The following is a 25,705-nucleotide window of genomic DNA, read 5'->3' on the forward strand; positions in this document are numbered from 1 at the left end:
AAATTCTGTTTGAACCCATATTGGTAAATTTCTAGACCAACTTAATAATCTTGTATGGTGGCTTTATCATACAGATAATTCAGTAAACACGGTCAAAAGAATAAACTTGTCAACCCCACCGAACATCCATGACACGTGAACATGGTAAAAAACAATATAAAGTAAAGGGCTGGATGCAAATTGTCTCAGCTGACCTAGTTCTTTTCATTCTACTTTTCATTTCAAAAGCTCAGCTAAAAAATCCATAAATTAAGGAAATTAACTGATGGGGCCTCGGGCATCTTTGTAAGCTATTTAAATCTTTAAATTTACAACATCTTCTGCATATATCACGTAATTGAACTAACTGCAGGGATGTTACTTTAATGAGAAAATTTCCCTCTCCCCTTGTAGTTTGTGCTGGAAAAAATAAAAACCACCCTAGGGGGGGAAAACTTTCTGTTTATTTCTGCCATAGAGGATAACCTATCACGCACTAAAAAAACTGAAACTTTTTAGGAGCTTCCTGTTTTTTGTGCCTTCCAGCGCTAAACTATGGAAAATAAATATCTATTCCCTGAACAGTGTTGGGTTTAAGTTTTGATTTGAGAAGTTCAAAACACTGTATTTACTGTGAGTGACAGGGCGTAGCAATTATTAATACTCATTGTTGGTGTGGGTCCTGAATATTGAGTAGGGAATATCGTTATACCTTAATATCGAAGCTGTAATTTCAAAGACAGAATATCAACAGTAAGTATGTAGAGATGTTCTTTACCTAACTCAACATATATGGTCCTTGACAAAGTATATGTGTGTGTGTGTGTGTGTATATATGTGAGAATATAAATATATTAAAAATAATTAAGTTATATAGATGTGGCGTACAGTAGCAAACTTAAACTTCCATATATGCAATACCATTTTGACATTTTGGATAAGATTTTAAGGTGTAAAAATATTCCTTACTCTATAGTCCAGACTACAACAGCAGTGGTTGTTGTTTAATACGTAACATGCACCGCTTCTGCAAGTCTTCCTGGCGCTAACAGAAAGACATACAAGGAGACAACACAAAGAACACATCAACGCATTGCACTATGCCTAATTTGTGTCAGTATCCATCCCACCATCTTAAAAACTGGATTTAAACATCTTCTAAAGCTCACACCAATGTGGTTTATTGTGCCATTTGCATGAGTTTCTGAAACTGCATACATAGCTGAAGCCAGTAACAAAAAAGCTTACAATTGCGGTACTGGGCTAGTGGGAATGCACAGTAAACGAAGAAGGGGTGTCCCTAACAGTGTCTGTACCGCTCCCAGTACAGGATCAAGGGCTGACCTTTTGGACAAATATAAAATACAATGGCATAACTGTGTTGCACCTCTCCTCGTCCCCAACTAGTAGGCGCTAGAGACCAAAAAATCGGTCATCGTAGGCGCCTGAATTGCATTTCCTGGTTTGATGATATGTCTACTCTACTCTTGCTCTTTTCGAACTCTGCCAACTCTCTGGGGCTACTGGTGTCTTCCTAGCACAAAGCGCCCAGACCCTTGTGATCAAAACAGAAGCCATCTGATACACGTCCCCACACACAAAGCTAGGATGCGAAATCAGTGCGGTGTGAAATGAAACACTTCTGCGCACAGGGTAAAAAAACAGACGTTTTGTTAAAAGTTTAGGCCATGATTTAATCTTTCCTCTTCGAGAAATCAATGTTTTGTTTGTTCGCTATGCCTTCCTGTTTTTTTCTTTCATTAAAAAGAAAGAAGAAAATCCGAGAGAGGCCAGAGGAGGGGGAGGGATCAGCCCGCAGAGTGCCCGGGGTGCTGCCTGTCTGCATGGGAACTCTTCACGACAGACATCTCCATCTAAGCCCTCTGCTATAATTGAAATGGCGCGTTTAGCCAGAGGCGGGCTAGTCGAGGGCGCTTTTTGCAATAGCAGAAATGCATGTCGATAGACGTCATTTGGTTTTGATGGCCCTAGGGGGAGAGAGAGAAAAAAATCGCCGTTTGCAGTGCCAGACATTAGCAAAAAAAAAAAAAAAAGCCGGGGAGGGGGATAAATAAAACAACATAATAAAGACAAAATTCTGCCCACCCCCAGAAAAAATAATAATAAATACTGGACGCCCTTCCATTGTTTTTAACTTCAATCCACTTTATCAACAAGTTTAAGAGTGCTGGTCTAATTGCCTAACAGAGTGTGGAGCTATGCGAGAAACGTGCCCTGTGTTACTTATTTAGAAACTGAAAATTTATGCCTAGTCGAAAACGCCTGGGGAAATATTACATCAGACGAAATGAAAATGATTAAAATCGGCGCCCCCCTCCTGCCCCCATTCTTTTTTTCCTCCTCTTTCAGTAAAGTCTACCGAGCGAGGTGACACCGTGGCCTGAAATCCTACAATATTAAACCGTTATCCCGCAAGCACATAAAAAAAGCCCGTTATAAAGATTTATTTCAGGGGAGGGGGGAACAGTTTATATAAAAAAAATCTCCCCAAACATCTGTATGAGGAGAAAATAGCACATTTTCATTGCAAAATTGCGCTAGGGCGAGTGCTAGGGCTGAGCTAATTGTAGCTTAATCCTTTGCCCCGGAGGCGTTTGGAAAGCCTTGAGCAAGAATTCTCTTTTTTTTCTGTCTGTCTCGCTCTCTTTCCCTTCCCTCGTTTACAGACGGGTTATTTTTTTCTCTTTTATGCCCTTTCTTCCTCACACAACAGCCTCGGTTTTTAAGGGCACTGGAAAAAAGGAGAAAACGGAGACGAAGGAACCGAGGTTTTGTTGTGTTGAAGAGGGGACGCGGGACAGCTGCTCTCTGCCTTCAGCCGGTGCCGGTGGTGGAGGGGAAAAAAGCGAAAAGAGGCCAGAGGAAGAGTGCGGTTTCTTCTATGTTCAAGGTAAGCTTTGCACGCTGCGCACTCGCGCCAGGCTGCTGCTCGCCTGGCTCTTGCAGGGGGTGGCTGGGTGAGCGTCTCGCCTCTCTCTGGAGACAGGGGGCTTTCTCTTTTTCTAGTTCCGTGAGCCTGGTTCTGTCGAAAAAATCCTGTTTCCGCTCTCATCCACGCAACTGCAGGTTTCGTGCATTTTTTTCGGCAGAACTGTGTTCTGATCATTCGTTTAAAGGTCCTCTTTGCGCTGCGTCTTGCCTGCTGCAGGGGTTTGTTGTGGCTGGGGACAGCGGTCTGCAATCCCTGCTGCTCCGGAGCGGAGAAGACCAGTCTTTTGATTTTTGCTTCCTGCCTTTTTCCTATTTAAAAGATGTTTCAGGAGAAATGTTTCTTTGTGTGTTTCTTTTTTTCTATCACTTCCTCTCCCATTTTCAGTAAAAATGTTTTGTAGCCCTTTTTTTTTTCTTTCCTGTTTTGGGGTTTTCGTCTTTATTTTTTCCCGCCCAGGCACCAACAATACATGTTTTGTCTTATGTCACAGCGAGATCATTGGCTACAGCGGCCACCTCAGCTGCCAATATTTTACAGGGATATTTTCGGTTTGGTATGCTTGGTGTGTTTTGTTGCTTATGTTTGTTACTTCGCGAACCTATTTGTATTTCAACATCCTGTGAAATATTGCATGTCTTTAGAAAAATATACCCTCTCTTGCATGTTCAGTATTGTTGTGTATCCACTGTTACGATTGGTGAAATGAGATTGCACAATGGAGAAGCCAGGGGGTTTGGGCGGTGTGTAATGTGTGCTGGCGCCAGTCTGGGGAGATGTCTGACTGTGTTTACTGGAAGCACTCGGGGCTACTCCAGCTTGCAGTCTCCCATGCGTGCTCCGTGTGGGCGCAGGGACGGTGGCCTCAAGCCCAGACCACGGCTGGAGCCCCGGACCTCTCGTCGTTTGTTCCAGAGAATCCCTCGTCATTGTGTGCAGCGCTGGGCTCCCGGCTTCCTGTTTCAGGCTAACTACGGAGGCGCCATGTTGTGCTTTTCTTTACTGAAATCTTTCATAGCTGAAGCTGTCCAGGCATCCTTGTATGTAGTATAAATGCACTTTGTTCTACATTACACTATTAGAAACAGGGATGTCTTTTGGTAGATAGACGTGCACGAGGGCTGCAGGAACTCTAAGCGCAGGGGGGGGGAGCGACTTAAAAAGTTTGACGTGTACCTTGGAAGTCCACCAGAATGACGTTTTTTTTGTATTTCCTGTACCGGCATATTTTTTTGCTGCTTGTCCTGACTTATCAGTGCTCTTCTATTTCTTTCGAGGCTTGTTTCAAAATCTCGTGTTTAACGTGAGACAGGTAGAGCTGTATTCCTACGTCCCAAGTGCTCATTTTTGGGAGTAGGGTGCCAGGTGTTGAGACCTGGCGTGCACTGCCCGATATATATATATTTATTTGGTTCACCAACATAGAACGTTCACTAGTATGCGTTCTCCTGTTTTAAAGAGAGTCCTAGTGGTAAAATAATAGGGAGTTGAGCGGAGAATACCTTTTTATTTTTAATGACACGTGGAATGGCGAACGTCCGAAATAAACAGCAAAGGAGCCCGTGTTTGGAAAGTTTATGATCTGAAGCCCAATTGTGTGTGGAAAGTTCGTCACCCACGAGGTAGTCGAGTGGCTCTCTCTCGTGCACCCTTTCAGGTAGTTGTGAGGTCTATCTGACCAAGTGGCAGTCAGTGTTTAGTATCCAAGTTAAAAGAGCTCAGGAACACCTGGGCTTCAACTAAATACATTGTTTCAACTTCCTGGCAGCCTTTTTTAGGCGTTCACATTACGGAAGTGAGGCAGGAGACTGGCATACTCACGGCTCATTGAGTTAAGCGCTGCAGCCGACGTCCGGTGTGACCAGCAGGTCACGAGTTCAAATCCTGTCAAGGCTGAAAAATTGTGTCCAAGTATATCGCTTGATGATCACGATATATGTTTTTTCTGCAAGTTTTATTGGTTTATGTCACCGGCCTTTGTGTAGCGCTACTGGCATGATTATAAAGTGCCTCGAGACAATTAATTTACTAGGGAAGAAGCTGGGGTGCATTTCATGTAACAAAGCTCACGATTTTCAGGCTGTCGACGGCAAATTATCTCCTTAAAAAACACGAGTTGTCAGTTTGGGAACATCACAGCAAAGGATATTTTTATTTGTTTAGTCGCGTTTTGGAGCTTGGGCGCAGCAGAGAGAAGTTCAGTGTGTGACGCCATCTATTTGTAACGTTCTAAACACTAATAAACGGCACCGTGAACAAAATGCACAAAGGGTCGTGCACGTTTCTGAAATATTAATCTTGTACGTTTATTTCCTAGTGATAACTATCACTCATAGTTTTTATAGGTTTCCTGTGGGGAAAGGAGTGTGACGGGCACATTTTCTCATAAGGCCGGCCTATAGAATTCTGCTAAGAGATACAGAGCATATGCTATAAGAACTGTGCATCCTCATTAAAAGCCCATACAATGGCTTCCTGTTGGTTTGGTCCTCTGGACAACTGACCCGGTGACCCCATTGTATTGTTAGCACAGCTGGCCAGCCTTTTGTAGCAGTGAGGCCGGGTAAAGGGTGTAGGAGGCGGGGTGTGTGTCTGTGGGGGAGGGCGGTTGTCAGATGAGCTGTTCCCTCTCTACTCAATACAAATTAGCATGTGGTCAAATGAGGCTGGGTGTATCCTTTCTTTTACAACAAATGAAATCGACACACCCCTGTACAAGACACGGGATCCACCCCTTCTCTCCCCGCTGTACACATCACAACACAAGCACAGACTAGAACACTCACATGGAACACTTTTAAAGTGTACTTTGCGCACTTTTGTGCCCACGTTTGGGAACAGCCCAGGGGATGATTTTGGGGCTCACAGCATTTGCCATCCTCTAACTTTGGTTACTTTTTTTCAGGGGCACATACAAAAGTAGAGCAATAGAAACTTTTTTGTTTGGGGAAAAAAGCCTCTTTTCCGAACGGGAAGAAAATAAGCGTTGGTGCAAAACGTGCTAGAATGAAACTCTTGATGGTAGTTTACGTAAATAAACTTAAGAAACCAAAACACAACAACATGTTGTGCTTCCCCTGTGTAGTGTTCTTGGCTTAGGGCCGCACCTATCCTTTGTCATTCTTTCCATTCTCGCTTCCGCCTTTTTTTCATCTTTTCACTAACCTTTCACCCCCACCAGGCCTGACTTTATTTCTGTTCCATTACTGCTACCACCCCCCTCCCTCACCAGCATCAACCACTGTATTAGTTACCAGGGCCCCCAAGCCGCAAGCACAACTAGGGAAGAGGCAACATTATAAACACTTCCCGGACTTTTGAAGCTTTTTGTATTTTGTTTTACAAGGATCTGAAACCTACCACCCCAGAGTGCATGGAGTGCGCGCACAAGGAGAGAGAGGCACCACCCTGCCACATTTCTGTCTTTCTTCGGCAGCCTCTGCCTCGGGCCTGTGGCTCGAGGCCTGTAGCTCAACGCAGTTCTTAAAATTGCCTTCTGTTTACCTTTTATGGTTAGAATAACAGCTTAGCAGAGAGGCAACTTCACGGGCAAGCCATTCAGCACCGCAAGCCGCAGCAGCTTTAATCACCCCCAGAGAGGCGAACAACTGGGAGCACCGTGGGAGACAAAACCATTCTGTGTTTAAATGAGGAAGCCATTCGGATTATTTCGCGTTCTATGTGCAAATAGTGTTTGCATGAAGCACTTAGGCAGTTATCTCTGGGAGACAAAGGCAGGCGAGCTGGTGTGGAGGAGGCTGATGTGCAGTTTTGGTAAATTGAAATATTCAGATTTTTTGGGAGACCGCTTTTAGATGTTGCCTTAAGTGGCCCCCCTACCACGGAGTATCATGGGGTTAAGATCTGTTATAGTTTTACGTGGGACATATGCGTATAGCGATGGATTCTCTGCACTTCTGACAACAGTGCTGAGAAATGAAGCTCCCTAACCTTTGTGCACATCTCAAAGTTATGTTACTCAAATCTCTTTTCTAGAAGTTGTCAAGCTGAAATTTACTTACATAATGTAGTACCCCATGGCAATCGGACTCCTATTGCTTGTAAAGGGGACATCTGTTGTGGTAGTGGTAGGACTGCTGGATGGCCATGTCGCCCTGAAAACTCATAACCCCAAATTTGCATAAGCCAATTAAAGGTCCCATTCTTGCAAACAAATTTAGTGCTATTTTTAAATATATGTATTTCTTAGGGTTGAGTTTAATGTTTAGTGTCACTGCTGCCCACTGCTTCAGTGCTTTTAGTTAAAAAAAAATGAGGCAAACTTTAAATTTTAGGTCTATTAGTGAATATCAGAGGGTATCCTCCAAAGGGATACTTTGGTTGTGTTTACAAACTTTAAGAGTTACACAGATGAATTCGTACCATTACTAAACAGTAAAACGTTGCCAATGTGCGTTGGGGAAAAACTTTTATCCACTTCTTAGGCCATAATGAAAAAACTGGTTTGGGAAAGGCTTGCAAAGGATTGTATGCACTGATGTTGCATAAATTTGGTAAGCGTTTCCGTATACATCCTTACCCACTCATAGATATCCATATCGACCTCTTGCATATTCATGCTTTTCCACCGTATTCACATCCGCGCTTAACCCTCATACATCTGATTACACCTCTTGCGTTTTAGGGCATCTCCCTACTTGATAATCCCCTCATACATATGTAAGCATACACCCACCTAATGATCCATGCTTATCCCTTCTTACATTTTAATGCTTAACCCTCTTATATCTCCCTCATTTTTATCCATGTTTATCCCGATGGTTAGTCATGGTTCTACTTATATACTTATGCTCACTTGTTTATGGATGTTCTTTTTCTTACACAAGCAAACGTGACCTCCCCCAAGCGCATCCACGCTTAGTCCCCTCAACAATATTACATGAACGTGCATCTAGTTTGCATGGTTCCGTTTCTTTTAATTAGTTTGGAAAACTCTTGGATCTCTGCTCCCTGCTGTGCACTGCGGGCTGCCAAACCAGCTCTGACTATGGCCTCTGTAAACATTTTATGTCTCTGTCCTCTGTGTCGCTCCTTCTCTCGCAGACCTATCTTGACTGTCAGAGGACTAAACTGACACTAAGACCTGAAAAAATATGAATCACTCCTTCTTTGCACATCAGTGGTTTTAGAACAGGATCTTCTATTCTGCTTCTGAGAGGTCAGTTAGGAAATCTGGAACAGGACACATTATTCCCACAGTCTCCCCTTTCATGAAGATTGTATACTGAACTGAATATTTTCAAGAAGAAAACATATAACCGTACCTTCTCAGGAATTGCCCCCAGGACTTGGAACGCCTTGCCTCCTGACACAGACTGAACCCTTCCACGACATTTTTCAAAAAAGAAGTGAAAGCGATCCTTTTGGCCAAATTCACCTGAATGATTTTTATATTCATGTATACATCTGCTTATCTATATTAGCTACCGTTTCTGTATTTATCTAACTCACAGTATTTTCGCGCATATCTACCACCTATATCTGCCTTGTAAAGCTCTCATATACCCACAAGGGTCTTGTTCGCGCTATACAAAACACTCCAAATAATTATCTGATATTTTTTAATGCAGACAAACGTCTTTGTAAAACCAATGCCACAACATTAACATGGATTTAAGGTTTGGTAAACTCGATAAACACCAAAACACATACTAAATGTAAGTTTGTTTAAGTATCACTTAAGTTGGCTGAACTGACTCAAGGTACCATCAAACTTGAAACTTAGCCAAAATGAGGCACAGTGAAGTAAAGCAATTAGACTAGCATCACACAATTTGTCAGGTGGGGAAGCTCTGATTTGAACCCCAGTTTCACATTGTGCAGTTCAGCCACTGCTGGTATATCTCCTACCTCCAGAGAATAGTGCTTTGTGCTCAGTTATTTCATAACCTAAATTAGTACACTATTTTCAATAAGTATCTCACATTAATTCAACCTGACACAATATCTATCTATCTATCTATCTACCTATCTTTCTTTCATGTCAAAATGCCTGTTGAAAAAAAAGTACATATTTAACTAAGAACAACGGAAAGCAGAAGGCACATTTTATGTTAGCATCACTGCCTGCCCCTAACTTAACCAATGGTAAAGTGGGATCAGGTCAGCACTTCCACAAAAGCATTTACATTAATTATCAAAAACAAAGAAAATACAGACACCCTGCAGAGACTGTTATCCTGTTACAGGTCTGCATTGAGAGGCTTGAATTGCAGCTTAACACCGTTGCAGACGCACAAGACAGAAGAACCATGTAGACGTCTTGTGCTCAGCTGCTCTACATTTACTAGTTTTTTGTCTTCTAAAGAAACTGTTAGGGAGGATGAAGAACAGTACATTGGATGCTGAGCTCTGCTCTATTTTGGATCTCTAGTCCTCCTTGAACAGTGACCAAGCCACAGCCAGATGTTCGGCTGGAGTAGGGCGCAAGCCATGGTTGGTTTGCCCACCTCTAGCAGAAAGCTCTAAAAATCACTTTAAAGTATATCCAGATTAACTTGCCAAGAGGCAGGGAAGAACATCTTGGCCTTAGAGCTCTCCTCTGCCATCTTGGAATTTAGCTCAGAAAGAACTCTGTAAGAGTCTGATAAAGATCAATTTCAAAATGGTCAGGCGCTTTCAGTAGATGTTTCCTAAGTTAAATTTGCCCGGCGTAAAACGCCTCTAATACCATACGAAGTTATTCAATAAAGAGGCAGGCGCTGGAGACAGGAAGACAGGAAACAAGTTTATTCCGTCGGAGTAGAACACATCAGATCAGACAACAAGGTATCGTCTCGAGGTGCTCTCTCAACCTCTCTGAGACCTGGTCTTTTATCCCCTGGGTTAAGACATGTGAACGCTCTTTATTACAACAAGGGCATTGTGAAGTATGAGAACGACATCCCCGGCACCCCCCCCAGTTCCGGCCCATTCCAACACATGACAACAGTAGAAGCCCTTTCCCCTCATATGATTGGGAGGGGGTTATCACGCAGCTGAGTGTTCTGCCGATTCCTTTGGAATGTGTGCGCCTGATCGAATCTCAGGGGGTGGGGACGTCATGATCTATAGTGGTCTCTTTCAGGAGAGGCGAGTGCATACAGTAGTGGGCAATAAACTGTACCCTCGGGCTAAGGGATGACCAGCGGTTTGTACAGGCAGTCGGGCTCAGAGGAAGGGGTCATCAAAGGAGGGGTATTCATGGACGGAAAGGAGGTGTTGGTCAGGCGCGGGGTGTGATTCCCTGAGACAGAGTCATGGGGGGGGGGGGTTCATGACTTGTGCATGTGAGCACGGGGGCAGCCAGGAGGCGCGGGGAAGGCTTGCAAGGTTCAGGGAAGTGTGCTGACGGGCGATCGTGAACAGGGAGACCATGGTACCTAAAATGGCTGTCGTGTATGTTCATACGTGAATCGGCAAGATGGCGTAGATGATGTTTAGTACACAAACTAAAATTCCACAGTCCTCCCTTTAACATGTCTCGCCAGCTTGTCAGTTCGGATCGATCCCCATGAGACCACGCACCTCTATCTCGTATAGGGGACTCATGTGCTCAGGTTTAAAGTTCAAAGTCTTTGGGCACATACAGTTGGAAATGAGTGCACATAAAGGTGGTAAACATTGAATACCTAGGCAACACCCACACAGTATCATGATTGGTATCAATAAAAACGTGAACAATCTCCATCCCCAATTCTTCAAAGTGTCCCAGAACCAGCCTCCAAGCGACCATCCTTCCTGCTCCTGGTGAACCTCTGAGGACAGTCTGTGGAGGTGTTCGATTGCTTTGTAGACTGAAGGTGAGTTATCTGGCACGTAGGTGCAACAGCTGGAGCCGATGATGCGGCATGCTCCTCCGCGGTCGGCCAGAACCACATCTAGAACAAGACGGTTTTGAAGAGCCACCAGGCGGACGGCCTGAAGCTCAGCCGTGTTGTTGGCGAGGATGCCAGCGGTGATGTTAATGGTTGTTTCTAATGCCTGAGTCAGGTGTCGGATAGCGCGGCTATTTGCCATTGGTCCCCACAGAGGAACAAGTCCCTTTGCTGCATCCAGGAACTGTGCTCCGGTGGAGTCGGCTTGTCCAACATCTCCGGTGCGCTTTTGCCGGTGGTGGTTGGCTGAAGCCACATACGTGGGAGGAAGAATGAAGGCGATGTAGCACGTACCCCTCCAGCCTCTTGGGAGCCAAGTGTAAGCTTTGGTGCCACAAACAAAGTACATATTCGGGGAAGCAACAAAGGAGGGGGGGTCAGCTGAGACCAATGTTTTGGTGATGCGACAAGAACTGTGACCCACCAGCTGCGTTCCTTGTCCTTCGAGGCATACGAGTCCTGTGACATTGATGACAGACAGGGCCACGGTCAGGGTGGCAGCCGTTTGTTTCCGCAGGTGGGAGAAGGTGGGTCTGGCTGGATTGTGGAGCACTTGCATTTCGACCCTTTCTTTGGCAGGGATGTTCGTGAGGAAGGTTGAACCTGAAATTGCAGGACAAAAGGGAGCAGACGTCCTTCCTGTTTTGTTCAGCCAGAACCCATAGTAGAAGTGTGACACTGTTTGACCAGAAGCGGCGTTGTCCTTGTGGCTTTCCTGCATGAGGATCAACCAGGCGAGGCAGGAGCCGTGAACTGAGAAAGGAGAAGGGATGAAGGGGATGGAGTGTCCGGTAGCATGTGGGAGCAACCCACAGATCCAGCAGTTCGTGGCATTTGCAGCAAGGTTGTGCTGGTGCAACAGTTGTACGAAGGAATTGTTCCAGAACTCCCTACGCCTTTCTCGGAGCTGAGGTGAAAGGGTAATCAGGTGGTGCTCTTTCATGGTGGTTGGCTGGACAGTGGTTGGCAACATCTGGTGAGCGGGTGTGCTTTCCTCCAAGATCCAGAAGGAAGTCATGAGGAGGAGGCAAAAGAGGAAGACAATGAAGAAAGCGATTGTCTTTGATTTGTGCAAATTGTCAGTCTTTGGGTTCCTGTAGTGGGTATTTCCTGTTGCTTCCGACGTCTTCTTATCTGGTGCTTCCATCATCTTCTTATCTGGCGCTTCCATCATCTTCATCTTCAAGGTGCTCGGTAGTGGGCAGAACCACAGACTTTATTTAGCTTCTCTCCGGGTAACCCTTGGTTGCTTTGGGTCACCGTTCTGAGATTTTTAACTTAGTCAGTGGCCTACTTTGCCGAAGCTCCCTCCTTTCGACTCAGGAAATACCCTTCTCGAGATGGCACAGTGGGATCAGAGTGTTTTGCAAGTTCAAGTGCCTCGGTATCAGGATAGCAGTTCAGTGATGGTCGGTCTTTGTTCAGGAGCTCTTCTTGGGTGCTGACGTTGTCTGTCGTGGCCAGGGTCGAGGAAACCTTTTTGCAGTGGTGGGCGTGCAGCCAGTGCTTCTTCCCCTCCACTCGAAGAGCCGTCCGAGTGGTGATCAGTACTTGCCAGGGGCCCGTCCACCGGGGTTCCAGACTCTTCGTTCGTTGAAAGTTCCGGACTAGGACATAGTCCCCCGGTTGGATATCGTGACCGGGACCCCTGGAAGCATCGGGGATGGCCTGCTGCACCTGTTGATGAATGACAGACAATGTTTTAGTTAACTTGTATAAATAATCTGACAGCAGGACGTCGGGGACGTCGTGAATGGAGGTTGGTTTGGGGGCAGTCCAGAGGTTCATAGGCCGCCCAAACACAACTTCGTAGGGGGTCAAGTGGTGCTTAGTGGGAGTGGAGTTCATCGATAGTAATGCCAGTGGAAGGGCATCTGGCCACTTAAGTCCTGTGGTGGCCACTATTTTTGACAGTTTCAGTTTCAGTGTAGCGTTGTGTCGTTCAACCAGGCCAGCGGATTGGGGGTGGAAGACCGCATGGAACCTTTGTTTTACCCCCAACCCCTTCAGGATTAGTTGGATAACTTCAGCTATGAAGTGGGGGCCATTGTCGCTCCATAAAATTCGACAAAGGCCGTAGCGAGGGAAAAACTCTTTCAGTAGTACTTTGGAAGTAGTCATGGCAGTGTTATCACGGGTCGGATAGGCTTCCACCCATTTGCTGAAGGCACATACAATGACCAATACGTACTTCAAGCCTTGGCACCTCTCTAATTGGATGTAATCCATCTGGAGGACCTCAAAGGGGTGGTCGGGGATCCCAAACCCTCCCCGGGGTACCACAGTTCCTTTCCCGGGGTTGTGTTGTAGGCAGATAAGGCACTGCTGGACCAGGCGTTTGGCTGAGTCGGGGATCTTGTTGTTGTGCCAGACTCTGGAGATGAGTTCAATCATGGGGGCAGAACCTATGTGTGCAGGGGAGTGTGCCATGGTCAGTATGGGGATCAGGTATGCATCAGGCAGCAACCATTTGTTCGTGTCTTTTGTCCGCCAGCAGTCCTCATCGTCCCTTAGACCCACCCGTGCCCACTCAGTCAGTTCGTGTGGTGTGCTGGCCGATTGGATGTCCCTGATTGTTTCCCTAGCGTCGGTCCATTTTTCTGCTTGTGACCTGGTCACATACATGCGTGTCGTTGTCCTATTCTCAGCTGTGGTTCGGGCAGTGGTGTCGGCCAGTGCGTTTCCCTGTCCGACTAGGTCTGTCACCTTCTTGTGTGCTTGGCATTTGATCACTGCTAATCGTTTGGGGAGAAGAACTGCTTCAATCAGGGCGGAGACTAAATCTCCGTGAAGGATGGGCGTACCGTGGGACGTCAGGAATCCCCTTTCCCTCCACAGGAGCCCAAAATGATGAACCACCCCGAAGGCGTACTGGCTGTCCGTGTAAATGTTTGCCGTGGTTCCTGCTGCTATGATACATGCTCGTGTGAGGGCAATTAGCTCTGCTGCCTGTGCGGATCGTTGTGTGATGCGAGCTGTTTCAACAACTGTTCGAGCTGTCGTCACCGCATAGGCAGCAGAGGTGGTGCCGTCTGGGAGTTTGATACAAGAGCCATCTACCCATAGTTCTCCATCAGGATCTGTGAAAGCAATGTCTCGGAGGTCAATTCTACTCCTGGTCTGTTCGTCCGTGAGGGTCACACAGTCGTGTATAGGGGGCACATTGGGGTCATTTTCGGGCAAGGGTAACAGTGTAGCAGGGTTCAATGTCGTGCATCTCTTCAGGGTGATGTGGGGTGCAAGTAGAGTCAATTCGTACCCTGTTAGTCGTGCGCTAGTCAGGTGTTGAGTCTTAGTCTGGTTCAAAAGGGTGTCAACTGCATGGGGCACTAATACCGTGAGGGAGTTTGAAAGCACAATTCCCTCACTCTGGCGGATAGAGACAGCAGCAGCGGCTACTGCTCGAAGGCAGGCAGGTAGAGCTCTGGCGACTGGATCAAGAGTGGCAGAGAAGTAGGCACAAGGGCGTTGTTTGGCGCCGATGGGCTGAGTTAGAACAGACAATGCGCATCCCTCCCTTTCGTGAGTGAAGAGGGAGAAGGGCTTGGAGTAATCTGGTGTTCCTAGAACGGGTGCCGAGCAAAGGGCATCTCGCAACTCCTTAAAGGATGCTTGGCATTCGGGAGTCCACGGGAGTGGGAACGGAACATCTTTGGCCAACAGGGAAAGTAGGGGTTTTATAATGAGACTGAAATTTGGTAACCATTGTCGGCAGAAAGAAGTAAGGCCCACTAATGAACGGACTTGCTTTTGTGTTTTTGGAATGGGGGTGTCTAGGATGGTTTGGATTCGGTCTGGTGTAAGTTTCCTCCCTTCTTTGGACAGGAGATGGCCTAGGTATGTTACTTGGGGCTGGCAGAACTGCAGTTTCTTTTTGGAGACTTTGTGGCCATTCTCCGCAAGAAAGTGCAAGAGTTGGATAGTGGCTGTGATTGCAAGTGGAGTGGTGTCGGCCGCCAAAAGGATATCGTCAACATATTGGATCAACACCACTCCATCTGGTAGCTGGACGGCGTCCAGCTGTCTTTTGAGGGCCTGGCTGTAAATGCTGGGACTTTCAGTGTAGCCCTGGGGAGCTCTACAAAATCGGTATCAACGGTTTTTTAAAGTGAAGCCGAAGAGATAACGGCTGTCTGGATGGATGGGGATAGAGAAAAATGCATTTTTAAGATCAATAACGGAGAAGGTGGTGGCAGTGGACGGGATGAGAGTCAGGATGGTGGCGATGTCTGAGACTACGGGGTACTGTGGTACCACCACTTTGTTGACTTCTCGCAGGTCGATGATGAAACGGTACACTTTCTCATCTCCCTCACCTTGCTTCTTAACAATGGGTAGGATAGGGCTATTGCAGACATTACTAACCACTTCCTCTACCACTCCTGCATCTACCAAGGACTGAATAATCGCTACCAATGCCTTCTCGCCTTCGGGCGATATCCGGTACTGTGGGAGTTTCGGGAGTATTGCATCTGGTCGAACAGTTGTGTACAGGATCGATCATCATTCGTCCTACATCCGAGTCGTTTCTGGCCCATAGGTACAGGGGTAGGGTATCGAGCAAGGATAGGTCAGCATCTGTTATGGCGTACATATGTCGTGCGGGGTAGGGTCTGGACATGCTCGGGTTGTCGTACAGGATGACTCGGACTCCATCCGGGGAACACCTAATAGTAGCTCGGAAATGTTTCAGTAAATCAATACCCATAATGGCGTCAGGGGAGTTGGAGGAGAGCAGAAATGTTGTGTCAGTGGGATTGTTTCCTAGGTCAAAGGAGATAGGTACAGACAGGGGATTAGTGGAGGGCGTTCCATCGAAACCTATCGAGGTAATGTGTGAGCCAGACAAGGGTGCCCTTGGAATCAGTCGTTTTGATAATACACTACGTGTCGCTCCAGTGTCTACCAAAAATGGAGACTTTGTACCCAGGACCTTAGCAGTGACGTAAGGACCTTGCTGGTCAACACAGAGCTCGACTGGATCCCTCCCTTGCCCCTGGCAGTCCTATGCAGAGTCGTGAGCATTGTTGCAGTCGGACTGTTGGCACTGATTCTGTCGGGGGCGGTCAAATGTGTTTGGTCTGCCAGATCGGTCATTGGTGGTGTCGCGGGTCTGCCCTCGTCCCTGCCCTCCAGTTTTGGAGCCATTTGTCATGTCCCTTGTTTCTTTATTTTTAATCATTTCCCGAAGGGCCAGGCATTGAGACTTCCAATGCCCAAATTCTTTGCAAAATGCACACTGGTTCTCATCGAGGTCGGTTCGTGGAGCGCCAGGTGTGGGGTTGCGGTCTGTAGGGGCCGAATTCCTAGGGGCATTCGACTGGTAGTTTCCCCTATATCGTTCCCTTCCTGTAGTCACTTCATGCAATTGAGCAATCATCACTCGTTCCTTTAAGTCCTTTTTCTTTTTCTCATTCGCCCTCTCGTTCTCGTTCTTTTGGTGTTCATAATACTGAGCCATCTGAAGGATAGCTGCAGGTTTGGAGGCTCCCCAACTACTCTCACTCGTCTGTAACTTTTGGGAGACCTCTTGCGATAGCCCTTTTACGTAGTTTTGCACGAATAGGTGTTGTCCGGTTGCGGTGGTCATGTCTTGGCCACTGTAGTCGGAGAACACTGTTTCAAATCGGGAGAAATATTCTGATACATCTTCCTGAGGTTTCTGACGACAAGCCGTGACTACCGACCAGTCTACCTTCTTTTCTGGGATCAACGTCTTTAGCTTCTGTACTATTTTGTCGGGGAGTTCCAGTATGTCTTTTACAGGTTTCTTTCCGGGCTCTCGCTGCCTATCTAGGTCATCGAGTTGTTTCCAGGTGTGTCCGAACAGGTCTGTGTGGTTGGCTTTCCGGATTTGCTTCCACACATCAGCCGGCAGACACAACCCGAAAAACAAATCAATGTCCGATAGAGTCATTATGGTTGAGCCCAAGGCTGTGCCTAGTTCTGTATAAAATGCTGTAGGGTTCTTTCGTAGATCGGGCAGGGTTTGCCTAAAAGTTAAAATATCTTGCCGATCCCATGGTTGGTAAACCCAGTTGTACACAACCCTCCCTTTTGCATCTGCGTGGTTGATATCATCGTTTGTTCCCTGACCTCTTGGGGGAACCCAATAGGGGGCGGCTTCTCTGATAGGCATCATCGTGTTGGCTGCTTCTAATGAGGACTCAATCGTCTCAGGGACTGTGATCTTGACCTCGGGTTTCTGTTCCGCGAGGTGGTGGAAGACCTCAAGCGTTTGCATGAAAAGGTCCGTCACATCGCTCTCAGTTCCATCTCCAACATCGACCCTTCTATATAGAGCCGTCAATTTAGCAGGACCTTTATTCTGGTACCTATCCTCATACGCGTTCAGGGTGTGGTAGCTGAACCGTAAAATGAAATGCCGTCTGTGACTACCGGCATGTGAATTGTGCATATTCATCGTATATTCTTCGCTCTCCTTCCGTTCTACCAATGTTTTTGCTATCTTGTCGATTCCATCCCGCTCATCTTTGCTCAACCTATTTGGTCTGGCTGTTAGGTGCCTGCTAGTCTCATGTTCATCTGCTGTTGTTACCAATGCGGCTGGTGCGAAGGCCGTAAGAGCCGGGGCACTAGCGCTAGGGTCACCCACACCTGCACTTTGAACTGGTGAGTGTTGTGCTAGAGGCTGGCTGGGAGCATAAGGAGGAGGCATGTAGATAATTGGAGGACCGAGCAGTAACTCGTCATTTGCCCGCTGTTTGGAGGGCATCTCCGGGTAGAGCGCAGAGGTGGTCCTGACAGGGCATTGGCCTGCCAGTCCTGATTCTTGCGTTTGTTTAACTTCCTCTCTTCTTCTTATTTCTTCATCTAGTTCTTTTGCGGCCAGATGGGCTGCTTTTCGTATTTCTTTCACTATTTTTGCTTCTTCTCTTTTCCTTCGCTGTTCTGCTTCTTTGCGCCACATGCCAATACTATCGAGCATAGTGGGCGTTGCCTTATTTATTTTTACAGCTGCTTCTAGTGTTTTTATTTTATTTTCATCAAAAGAACCTATCAGTGGCCACTGACTTTCAGGATCCTTTTTTGTATATTTATGCCATAACTTACTATAAGCTATAGCGACTAGTCCTTGCTTAGTAAACATGTCCTTATTAGGGGTGCCTTCCAGTGGAGATGGATGGTTCATCTCTAATAAGCGGTCCGGGTTGACCCAACTATTAACCAATGGGGAGAAGATAGGCATGACGGATTACAATGGGGGGCAAAAGCCTGCACTACCTATCTTTTCACTATTTGCAAAGACTGGACAGAATATTCTATTCTACGCTATTTGCAAACAGAGAATACCTCCAGAAAGAACCAATTCCAAACAGTCAATGTTTGGACAAACAAGCAATCAATGAGGAATGAAATAGGCACGACGTGTTAAAGGCTTGCGTTGCCTACCCTTCACTATCTGCAAAGGGAGAGAGAATATTCCTATTCTTCCCCGTTTGTAGGCAGAGAAGATCCTTAAGAGAACCAACTTCGAACAATTCAATGCTCGATTCAATCAATCAATCAATGAGGAGAAAAATAGGCACGACGTGTTAAAGGCTTGCGTTGCCTACCCTTCACTATCTGCAAAGACTAAACAGAGTATGGCGATTCTGTACTTGTTTGCAAATAGAGAATTTCTCAGAAACAGTCAATAAGTAATACTAGTATTTTCAAACAATCAATCAATCAATTTCGCAATTTTGTCGTGTGTCACGACCTTACCCGGACCGCATGGACAGTTTCTCGTCTTCCGCTTCCAGCGCCCGATTGTCCTCTATTCTCTTGTTGCTATCGCGGCACTCCTGGTGGTTCCCAGTCAGGACCGTAGATCACTCGGGAGAGGTCAGCTCGGAATCAGTGAAGTTCAGATGATCGGCTGTCAGACGAGGGTCTATCGGACAGGAGCTCTCCCGATCGTTGCAGTTGTTCACTCTGTCGTCAGGACCTCTCCCACTGGATCCACGTGTCGCTGATGGGCCCTACGTTGGGCGCCAATTGATAAAGATCAATTTCAAAATGGTCAGGCGCTTTCAGTAGATGTTTCCTAAGTTAAATTTGCCCGGCGTAAAACGCCTCTAATACCATACGAAGTTATTCAATAAAGAGGCAGGCGCTGGAGACAGGAAGACAGGAAACAAGTTTATTCCGTCGGAGTAGAACACATCAGATCAGACAACAAGGTATCGTCTCGAGGTGCTCTCTCAACCTCTCTGAGACCTGGTCTTTTATCCCCTGGGTTAAGACATGTGAACGCTCTTTATTACAACAAGGGCATTGTGAAGTATGAGAACGACATCCCCGGCACCCCCCCAGTTCCGGCCCATTCCAACACATGACAACAGTAGAAGCCCTTTCCCCTCATATGATTGGGAGGGGGTTATCACGCAGCTGAGTGTTCTGCCGATTCCTTTGGAATGTGTGCGCCTGATCGAATCTCAGGGGGTGGGGACGTCATGATCAATAGTGGTCTCTTTCAGGAGAGGCGAGTGCATACAGTAGTGGGCAATAAACTGTACCCTCGGGCTAAGGGATGACCAGCGGTTTGTACAGGCAGTCGGGCTCAGAGGAAGGGGTCATCAAAGGAGGGGTATTCATGGACGGAAAGGAGGTGTTGGTCAGGCGCGGGGTGTGATTCCCTGAGACAGAGTCATGGGGGGGGGGTTCATGACTTGTGCATGTGAGCGCGGGGGCAGCCAGGAGGCGCGGGGAAGGCTTGCAAGGTTCAGGGAAGTGTGCTGACGGGCGATCGTGAACAGGGAGACCATGGTACCTAAAATGGCTGTCGTGTATGTTCATACGTGAATCGGCAAGATGGCGTAGATGATGTTTAGTACACGAACTAAAATTCCACAAGTCTTCTGATTATGCACAATACCCGCAAAAGTGGAAGTATGATGTTTGGGAACTTTTTATAGCTCTGTTTAGGTACTCCTTAGTCGATTGCTACTTTCCCTTTAAAAAACACCGCTTGGCCCACTGTCACTTTAGAACTTGATTGGCACCCCCAATAAGAAGCTAGACTATTTATTTGATTCAGGAATAATTCCTTACTGACCTGTAAGTGATGGAAAGGACAGAGAAGACCAATGTAGTGTGGAGTTATGGTCAAACATTTTTTTCCAATAATGGTGAATGATGTGGATTCTTCCTGGCATATGTCTGAAAATTCCACACCCTTGAAAACTCTTGGAATTCTAGAAAGTCCCAGCACCTGACTGCTTCTCAGTCATCCCTCCATTGTGGCAGGCTTCTTCATCTTTATTAAACAGTCTCAGAAAGCGGTGTGATCAAGCAAGCCGTGGACAAAACTTCTCTTGCAAATCTTGTAGTGGTGGCCTTTCATAGTCCTTGCCTAAAGCCCTAGTGCGTTGCTATGAATTTGGGTGCATCTTTTGCAAGTGTGGACCAGTGCTGTCTCCACAAAGTGAGGCCGATACCATTGAGGAGTGCAGCACCCAGAGGCAAAGCTCCCCGATAGGCACCGCAAAGATGCAAAAAAGCGGTGCACTTCATCTTGAAGCTCTCCACTGTGCTTTCAGTGGTTTTAAAAAGGCTGTCTGAGTAAGAGAAGATGATTGAAGCAGTGGGACCTTGGGAGAACCTGGCTTTGAATCAGCTCATGCATTGAGGTTTTTCTAGAGCGCTGGTGCAACAACCAGGGCTGATGTCCTCTATCTTTGCAGTTACTGGCGGCTCTCAATTTTGTCCACCCATGTCTTGTGCTCCTGCTTCCACCAGAGACACCAAGTGGCATGAGTTGCTCGTGCTTCACAAAGAAACAATAGGCAAGGTTTCAGATCCCTGAAGGGGGAGAAGGTCTGAAGGCCTAGCTTGAGATGTCATTAAAAGTGGCTCAGAAATGAAACCAGGTGATGTCATTCAAAGGTAGATTTGGAGTTATGGCTACAAGGGTTAATGGAGCGGAGTCATCCAGCCACACTTTGGCGAAAAATGTGTGCACTGGAGGCCTTAGTGGCTATGCAGGAAGAAATCTGCTACTCCTTTTCAAACTTTTGGTGTTATGCTGTTACCTGTACTAGATTCAATGATAGACTGGAATTATCAGAAATTGCTAAAAGAGCAACTAACATTCAATGTATAGGCTAGCTGGGACAGACAAACACATCAACCTGAGGGAGCCCGTGCAGACATACATTTGGAAGGCAATGGACTTGCAATTTCTGGCCTCTAACTCACATTGTGAGAGGATTGACAAGTTTGCCCATGCCAAGTAAGAGAGAAGGCGGTGACAGCCAAATGAGAATACTGCTCACACTGAATGAAGATATAGAGATTTGATTTTGAGATGGGCAACAGGGAAAAATATCATGTATGATTTGGGGCAGAAAGTGTTAAGTTTCTTAGAAGCTTTCTGCTACTATTACAAGGGGGAGGGAATTATAGAGATCACTCTTAGAGTCTCTTAGTGTTTGAGAGGACATTCTCTTCTGTAATAGTTCTATGACGACCCTCTTCCTTTCCTCAACCAGTGTTTTCCAATAACTATTTTCTTTTGCTATCAAATGTGAACCATTGCTTGTTTTCTTACTCTTACATATTTTGCACAGTACTTTTGTTTTTAAACTAGGTTAGCATCTTTAAGTTCTTACTAAACTGCATTGTTTGGTTCTCCTGTTACACAAAATGTGTCATACATTTTCTTGGAAGTTATCCTGCTGCTGTGGTTGAGCTAGTGCCCCGGTAATTATGCAGGTGTGGAGGACCAAATTATGCTGGCAGGGGTGACTACAATATTAAACAAGGAAAGGAAAATTATGCACCACCTCTCTCCATTAAAATAACTCTTCAGAACAGGATAGTACATTTCAGATGTATAATAGACATGCCTCATTAGGAGGTCTGGTCTGAATATCCTGATGTTATCACTGAAGCTTTGAAAACAGAGATGGCTGTGTAAATGGATTGTGATAATTGTGAATTAAATTAATAACCATGGCATGATAAAGAAAAAATCATTCTATTCAACCTGTTTGAATCACATTAACATATTTAAGGTTTATGCTTTGTGTTTTAGAAAAGAGCCCTTACCCGGGTCCATCAAATAGTGCTGTTAACACTATCTTCGTAAAGTTTTCACCTTTTTAAATCAACAACCACAACAGTTGACTTGTTAACTTTTGTATAGTGTCAGACACATCTGTGAAAGTTTGATGACTCTAGATCTGTTTAGTTAGAAAGTATTTGTTTTAGTTAAAATCTGCAAATAATGCATCGCATGAAGGATTATGTTGTGACTGCGTCAAATTCATTTTTTCCAGAAAACACTGCACCCAGGCAAACCTGTTTTTTCCAGTGTCTCTGGGTGTAGCTACCAACGATGAATATGGAACTTTTAGTCAAACAGGGCTCCCAGTTTTATGCTGTGTGTTTTTTCTCATTTCCCTCCGTATTTATTCATATTTACTTAGGAGAACCAGGTTTGGGTTGATATTCTCAGTTCCCTTCAGGGTGATGGGTTTGTTAGATTTGGTATGTTCTGAATTATTGGTTATGGGGTTTTCAGCTAACCTGCTAAAACCCAGTGCTACGGAGATGGGCCAGGCCTCTGAAAGATATATTGCTGCATCCATTGTGGAACCTATAATTAAATCACTAAGATTGTGGGAACTACAGTATAATAACCCAACTTGGACTAATAGGGTCTGATGATTGTTGGGTTTTCATAGTCTCTCTGAAAGGGATACCAGTGGCCATGGAGACTGATGTCAATTTCAATTTGGTGATTAGTCATGTAAGCTATGGACTAACAACTAGGATTTCATCTTAGCCCAACAAGTGCTCAGGACCTTCTGTATCCTTCCATGTGGATACCTCGGGTTTAATCTAATGTAATCTCCTGTAAATAATGACTGATGTATTTTAAAAGTTATAGCTCTGACTGAACAGTTGCCGTTGGTGAGTGTTTTCAACGTGTGTTCTACTTTATCCGAGTTCCAAATCCTCATCACTTCCTAAACTAATCCTTGACTGGTCAATCGCAGTACCCCTGGAGACATGAAAACGTGGAATCCAGCAAGGAGTGCACAGCACTAAGGGCCTTTGCACATTGGTGAGAAATCAGTTGATCACCAACGAGCTACCAGTAACCCCAGACTGCCCTATGACTTGCAGGAAAGGCCTGTCATGGTGCCAGCCTTTATGTCGATCTCGTACAAAATAACTGTGATCTTCTCCACATGGCTTCTCAATATAAGGACCAAGTTCTGGTTCATGCTGTATTGAAGATGGAAGATGAGCTGTGGCTAGCTTTTCTTACAGGTTTCTTGGTGAACTTTTTTCTGCACATGGGGCAGGTCTCTGGATTTTTATCCACAGGAAGATTTCAACATCTTATGGGAATGGAAGTTCCAGGTTGACTAGCAGTCTCCCAGAAGGCTTTTGGAATGGCCACGGGGCGGGAGTGCAACAGGGAACCTGGGTGCATGTGAGGGTGCATAGCCACAGACATTAAGGCGTGTGCCCCTTTACACAAAGGGACGCATGTACCTTATTCTCAATTTTAATTTCGCTGTTTATATTATATACTGAGAAGACAAAACAAGGGGGCAGATTTACTAAAATTTTCCCTCACGGATGGTCCACTTTTTTCATGCAGCCCCACGGCACAATGTTATTTCTAATTCTCAAAGCCACGCAAATCAGATTTGCATTGGATTTTCCAAATAAAAGTAGCTCACAGCCTTGCATTACTTTGCGTTAGGGAGGCATTTCATGGGTGGAGCATGGGCGTTCATATGCATCTAACTATGTATTTTGGTGCATTCCCAGATTTACTAAAGCTAGTAAACCTGTGAATATGTCAAAAAGCTACACCTCCCTGAAGCAAGCATAACACAGAGAAATATCTTTATTTCTCCTCATTACTTTCTCTTTCTATACATGCTGCATTCTGCAGTACACATAGAAAAAGGAAAATGCATTTAAGGATTGATTTTGTGCTGGAAAGTGTTCCTTCCTGCACAACAACAATCCTGCCCTTAACACAGGCTTCCATGCACCATGGTGCATGGGTGTCTGCATTGGTGCTGGGAAACAGTAGCAGTACGCTGTATCTTAGTTGATATGGCTCATTTCTGCTCTCTCCCTTTCACGCAATGCAGCTCAGCAACATTGTGTGCTGTTCTCTGGTTTGTGAAATGTAAGTAAATATGCCCCTCGATCTGTTGATTTCAAGGCTGTATTTGGTCAAAAGATGTATGCCAACATTGAGGTCATCTAGAATATACCCATCTCATATAAAATGAGGTGGATAAGCTAGGTATTATTAACTATATATTTATTTTTGCTCACAGCTATGCAAAATTACATTTCTAAATAATAGGAAGAAATTAACCATTTTCTTTGAAGGCATGTACGCGCCAAAACAAAAAGCCACAATATGGGGTTGTGAGACAGAGCTATGGAGTAACATTAGAAAATGTATTTTCCAGGGGCATAGTCAACATGACAGATGGGAAAGATGTGTTGCACAGAGTTCCTGTGCTCTTAACATTGCTAGTCCCATATTCTGCTCTTGAAATTTGCCATCCAGAAATGCTTTGACTCTAGGCAGGCTGCGGCAAATCCAAATAGAAAATTGAATTAATTTTTAACTCACTGCTCTCGAAATCAAACAGAAAACGAACTGCCTTTGTAGAGGTTCCCTGACCATGAGTGGTTCAAAATGGTGAAAGGTCTTGAGGAAGTCTCAAGAGACGAAAGCAGGGTGGAGAACCAGCACTGACGGGCACAAATAGGCTTGGACTAGGACCTTGGTTTCTCTGGTTTGACCACCTGTACATCGAATGGATAGGATTTGCGATGGCTACTCTTAGATGGGGAAATGGTACATGGAAGAAAAAGAGTTGCAGAGGCGTGCTGGATAGTGCACTCGTATAAAGAAGTGAAATGAGGAATACATACCTACACCTATAGTAGGGTACAAGACACCACAGAAGCGAACAATACAAGGCAGACTATGAAGTTTCACTGAGCAAACTGTGGAAATTTGGACTGAACATGAGAATTGCACAAAAAGTGGTTTGGATGCAGTGCAGCCGTGGGTGAAGTAATTGCTAGAACTATAGCAGAGCTGCTTAAAATCTGATCAACGGTAACCTACGTGGTGGAAAAATATCACTTCTATCATGATTTCATGGTGGTAAAGGACATGGAAAACGCGGGAAGAAAGACTCTGGAGTTCAAATGATATCACAAAGTTGACAAATTCACTGATGATCCTTCATGGATGAAGAAGAGAGAACCAAATTAACTTGTAATCTGTACAAGAAAGAAAACATGGAATGTAAAGAAGAAAACATCAGCCAACAAGGTCACATACAAAGGATGGTAGGGATTGTGAATTGACAAGCATGGGTATTCTACAGGTGAGACAGCGAATGGAAAAAGCAGTACCCCTGATGTGAGAAGGAATAAATCAGAAACATAGCTGGAGAAACTGGGGGTTAGCAAGTAGTCAGACCTAGCCAATACAGCTGCTTCCAGATTCAGATGTGAATGGGCACATACTCAGAAAATCAGACATTGATTATTTGTCCGTGGTCTTGAAATAATGTATGCCCTCCATCACCTTTCACCCTTCTTTCCACTAGACTGCAACTTTAAAGAAGAGAACCCTAACAAGATCATGTCTAATTGTACCATCAACTTCTTGTTAAAAACTAAAAAAATAACGTATTTTGATTTTTTGCTAATGCTAAAAGTTTAGGAAAACCTTCAGGCCTAAATTAAGTTACTAACAAGTAACTCTCACTCAGAAGTGGTTAGCTGGAGTGAACACTCACCTTCTTAGGCCCAGCTTTAACTTCATGTGATAGTTCCTCATCCCGTTCCCTCTCCATAAACCAACGGTCACACTTATTGGTTCAAATCC

At 45.4% G+C, this 25,705-nt stretch overlaps 1 protein-coding gene across 1 annotated transcript in view; it reads left to right on the forward strand.

Annotated features, from left to right (window-relative positions):
* Positions 1–2,557: 2,557 nt before the first annotated feature.
* KCTD15 (potassium channel tetramerization domain containing 15) overlaps positions 2,558–25,705 on the forward strand; it is a 164,772-nt gene continuing 141,624 nt past the window's right edge. The window contains exon 1 of the mRNA XM_078671503.1: positions 2,558–2,890. Coding sequence (XP_078527629.1) covers positions 2,882–2,890 — 9 coding nt within the window. The 5' untranslated portion in view covers positions 2,558–2,881. The remainder of the gene's footprint in view (positions 2,891–25,705) is intronic.

This window comes from Lissotriton helveticus, chromosome 12, assembly GCF_964261635.1.
Source record: "Lissotriton helveticus chromosome 12, aLisHel1.1, whole genome shotgun sequence".
Lineage (NCBI taxonomy): Eukaryota > Metazoa > Chordata > Amphibia > Caudata > Salamandridae > Lissotriton > Lissotriton helveticus.